The 4231-nt window shown below is 34.4% G+C and overlaps 1 protein-coding gene across 2 annotated transcripts; it reads left to right on the forward strand.

Annotated features, from left to right (window-relative positions):
• Positions 1 to 270: 270 nt before the first annotated feature.
• On the forward strand, positions 271 to 3588 carry LOC114169962 (ADP/ATP translocase 1, mitochondrial-like). Of its 2 annotated transcripts, none has more exons than XM_028055375.2 (4): positions 271 to 409; positions 1876 to 2377; positions 2558 to 2929; positions 3028 to 3588. In XM_028055375.2, the coding sequence occupies exons 2-4, from the start codon at positions 1889 to 1891 to the stop codon at positions 3322 to 3324; spliced, it is 1158 nt and encodes a 385-aa protein (XP_027911176.2). In that variant the 5' UTR covers positions 271 to 409; positions 1876 to 1888; the 3' UTR covers positions 3325 to 3588. The 2 variants fall into 2 exon arrangements, with proteins under 2 accessions (XP_027911176.2, XP_027911175.2); XM_028055374.2 differs by lacking the exon at positions 271 to 409 and adding an exon at positions 1631 to 1766.
• Positions 3589 to 4231: the final 643 nt, after the last annotated feature.

A 4231-nucleotide genomic window follows, 5' to 3' on the forward strand; every position in this document is an offset into this window, starting at 1 on the left:
AAATATGGGTAATCAAACCTCCACTAGCCATGAGTAAAGCACACAACAATATTCCCAAAATTCCCTTTCTTGAATCTTGGTTAGATACCACTCTGTTGGGCCTCTGGTTTCAACCCACGTGCAAGCCCACTTGCCACTATCACAAACTCTCTCTCTCACGCCAAAAGATGAAAATATCTTTTCTGCAGGTGCCTTCTTGAAGCTTCCCGCACTCACCGAGCCTCTGCTACCACCACAGCTGCTTCTCCTACTACTGTGTCAGCTACGTTCCTTCTCCACCTCTTTTACTGTAAGCCACGTTTCTGCTCACAGGTTACTCATCCACACCTTTTCCTCCTTGCAGGACACACACCTGCTCTGGAATCGTAGAGAATGAAAGAAGAAAAAGCCCTTTTACAATTAGAGAGAAGTAAGTATTTTATTTGACTTTCATAGCTTTTCCAACTGAACTTTACAGAAAGAACATTGTTGTATTTATACATGTTTTTCATGATACTCCTATTTCTGTTCCTGAGACAATAATGCATAACTGATTGCATTTATTGTTTACAACTAATTCAGTTTTTGATTAACCAAGTCAACAGTATGTTGTTATTAAAAAGTGCATTATTGTGTTCTATGTTTTTTCTTTTTTTCTTCTCTATATGATGGCAGAATATGTGGAGAAGGTGCTAGTATAGATAATAGTGTGATTTGTAAGACTAATTATATATACATTTTTTTTGTAAAGTTTTTCCTCTATTTTATCTTTATTTTGTGATTTTCCAACCCTATATCCTTGACGTTTTTTAAAACTTGATTAATATTGTAAATTTATAGATCTGAAAAGAAGTTTTCTCCATTATTAAAATTTACTTATTCTAAATATTTTAGGGTGACGATGTTAATATGGATTTTATCATATCTATCCACTTCAAAAGAATCATTCATATGATAGTAACAAACTCACAATAAAAACATGTAATATGAAATTAAAAATATTTAAGATGCATTTTAAATACAAGTCAATTCTTCTTCTTTATTCATCAAATGTTAAATTATTCAAAGTTTAGAAAAAGTTGTATTAAATTCTATTAATCACACTTAAAAGATACTTATTTATTTTATTATTATTCACTTTTTTTATCAAAAGAAAAATAAGAAATAATATATATTACATAAAATAACAACTTCAACTTTTTTTTTTTACAAATCTCGTAAAAGTACGGAGATTAGAAGGTCTTCTAAATACAGTTCAATTAAACATATTCTTATAGCAATTTAAATCCATTATAAAATTCACAAGACATTTTTATACCACATAATATTTCAAAATCTCAAATAAATACATAGGACTTATTATTTATTTAAAGTATCATAAAAATAATATAATTAATCAAAACATAAAATATACAAAAAAAAATGATAATTTTTTTTTGAAATATAGATATTTAAATCACAAAATAATACCCTACCAAAATAATAAATAAATAAAAATATATTAAAAAAAAATCACATCCCCGATTCAGTTATTGAGTCAGTTTAATCGTGTTCAAAACTGCTTCGCGATTCACTCCCCTCTTCCTATAACTTCGTATTCATAAATAAACAAACGGTCTGTTTCATTCCATCTGTAAAGAGTTTTCTCCTCTCCAACAAACTCGCACAGCCACCAACACTCCCTTTTTAAACCTTAATCTTCCACACCCTTCTCACTGCACTCTTCCTTCTCTTCTTCTCTCTCACGCTTTTCTACAACCTTAATTTCTCTGAATTGTTTTCTTCTAGTAAGTCTCGACTCGATTCATTCGTCAAGACGTGTGCTGGAAGTTCATGAGTCTTGTGTTTGAATTGTATAAAATTTTACATGACGAACTTTGATTGCATATTGTGCAGGAAAAACATCATCATGGTTGATCAGGTTCAGCACCCTAGAGTGATGGAGAAGGTTGCATGTCAGCTCCATCTTCGCACTGGTCTCCCACTGTACCAGCAGAGGCGATCTTTCCAGAACTACTCCAATGCTGCTCTCTCATTCCAAAAACACTCCAATGCAGCATTTCAGTATCCAATGGCGCCACCATGCAGAGGCGCAATCGATCTCTCTGCCATTGCACCATTCTCACCTGTGTTCGTTGCAGCTCCTGCTGAAAAGGGAAACTTCCTCATCGACTTTCTCATGGGTGGAGTTTCCGCCGCCGTCTCCAAAACCGCCGCTGCCCCCATTGAACGCGTCAAGCTCTTGATCCAGAACCAGGATGAGATGATCAAAGCCGGTAGACTCTCTGAACCCTATAAAGGTATCGGTGACTGCTTCAAGAGGACAATCAATGAAGAAGGCTTCGGTTCCCTATGGAGAGGTAACACCGCAAATGTCATCCGTTATTTCCCTACCCAGGTAACTTAACTTATCTTCAACTTATCTTCGAGTCCGATTCTCCATTGATTTTTGTATTTTATCCTCTGCTGAGTATTCTAGATACATCGATAAAATCGATGTATTTTGAAGATACAGCAGCAGCAGATGATAGATACATATCATAGATGAATGATTATTGATTGTTTGATTGTACACCAGGCATTGAACTTTGCATTCAAGGACTACTTCAAGAGGCTTTTCAACTTCAAGAAGGACAAGGATGGATACTGGAAATGGTTTGCTGGTAACTTGGCCTCAGGAGGTGCTGCTGGTGCCTCATCCCTGCTTTTTGTCTACTCTCTTGACTACGCTCGTACCCGTCTCGCAAACGATGCCAAGGCTGCAAAGAAGGGTGGAGAAAGACAATTCAATGGCCTCGTTGATGTTTACAAGAAGACACTAGCTTCTGATGGCGTTGCCGGTCTCTACCGTGGCTTCAACATTTCCTGCGTCGGAATCATCGTCTATCGCGGCCTCTACTTCGGAATGTACGATTCCCTCAAACCGGTTCTCTTAACCGGCTCTCTCCAGGTATCGATTTTAAAGTTCACAGTAATATCTAACATAACATAAGAAATTGAAGATAATTTATCAGTACTGAAAGTGTGATTTTGTTTTTGTGATTGCAGGATAGCTTTTTCGCTAGCTTTGCTCTAGGATGGTTAATCACCAATGGTGCTGGTTTAGCTTCGTACCCAATTGATACAGTGAGGAGAAGGATGATGATGACATCTGGGGAAGCTGTGAAGTACAAGAGCTCCATGCATGCATTCACACAGATCCTTCAGAACGAGGGTGCCAAGTCCTTGTTCAAGGGTGCAGGTGCCAACATTCTTCGTGCTGTTGCTGGTGCTGGTGTGCTTGCTGGTTATGACAAGTTGCAGGTCATTGTCTTTGGCAAGAAGTATGGCTCTGGTGGAGCTTGATTTCTTCACCACTGATTTTGATTTAGATTAGATGATCATGAAAATCATTGAGCCTGTGCTTTGCTCAATGCAGTTTTGTCCCAATTTCCCAGTTTGTTTTTTTTTTTTTTAATTTTGATCGAAGTTTGATCTTGTTTTTTGTTTATTTATTTTACTTCTGAGTGACACTGTCACTTTCAATTCTATTAAATACTGCTAAATGTTTTGTTTCAGAGAGTTACTTTTTATCTCTGCATCATTATTAAGTTAATGTCTTTGCTTGTTTGAATGTTGTTCTTTCCAGATTCTGTACATTCTATGTTCCAACCACAAAGCTAACACACTCGAAAATATTACTTAAAAAGCATTTTCATAAAAACTAAATATGATTCCATTAAAAATCATTTCAAATGGGACTTTTGAATTAATTACTATTATATCTTGTATTCGTTTTACAGTAGATAAATAATATTCCCTTCATTAATTATAAAAGTAAATATAGTCTTTTAAGAAATTATATATGATGATTAAGAAAAGTATATGTAAATTTAGTATACATAAGTTAACCAAATCAATTTTTTGAAAACAAAATCTGGTGAACTTGTTAGAGGATTGGGAACAGAAACAAAACCACCATAGGGAATATAAGTTAAATTTTTAAAAATGACAACAAAAATGTTGAAGGAATCAAAACTAGTTTTTTTTTTCTTGTTTTTAAAGTAATAAATATATAATTTATCCTGCATTTTTCTTGATTTTTTTACTACTTTATAAAACAATTATTAAATAAAGATTATATTTAATTTTCAAACACAGATAATAAAAAATTGACAGAACTGAACATTCACTGTTAGTATTAATAGAATTCCAAGAGAAAAAAAAAATGAAATTGAATGAGACATGCTCTGTCATTAGGTACCTTATGCAT

The sequence above is a fragment of the Vigna unguiculata genome, chromosome 11 (assembly GCF_037176805.1).
Source record: "Vigna unguiculata cultivar grain cowpea cultivar isolate G323 ecotype 2 chromosome 11, ASM3717680v1, whole genome shotgun sequence".
Taxonomy (NCBI): Eukaryota; Viridiplantae; Streptophyta; class Magnoliopsida; order Fabales; family Fabaceae; genus Vigna; species Vigna unguiculata.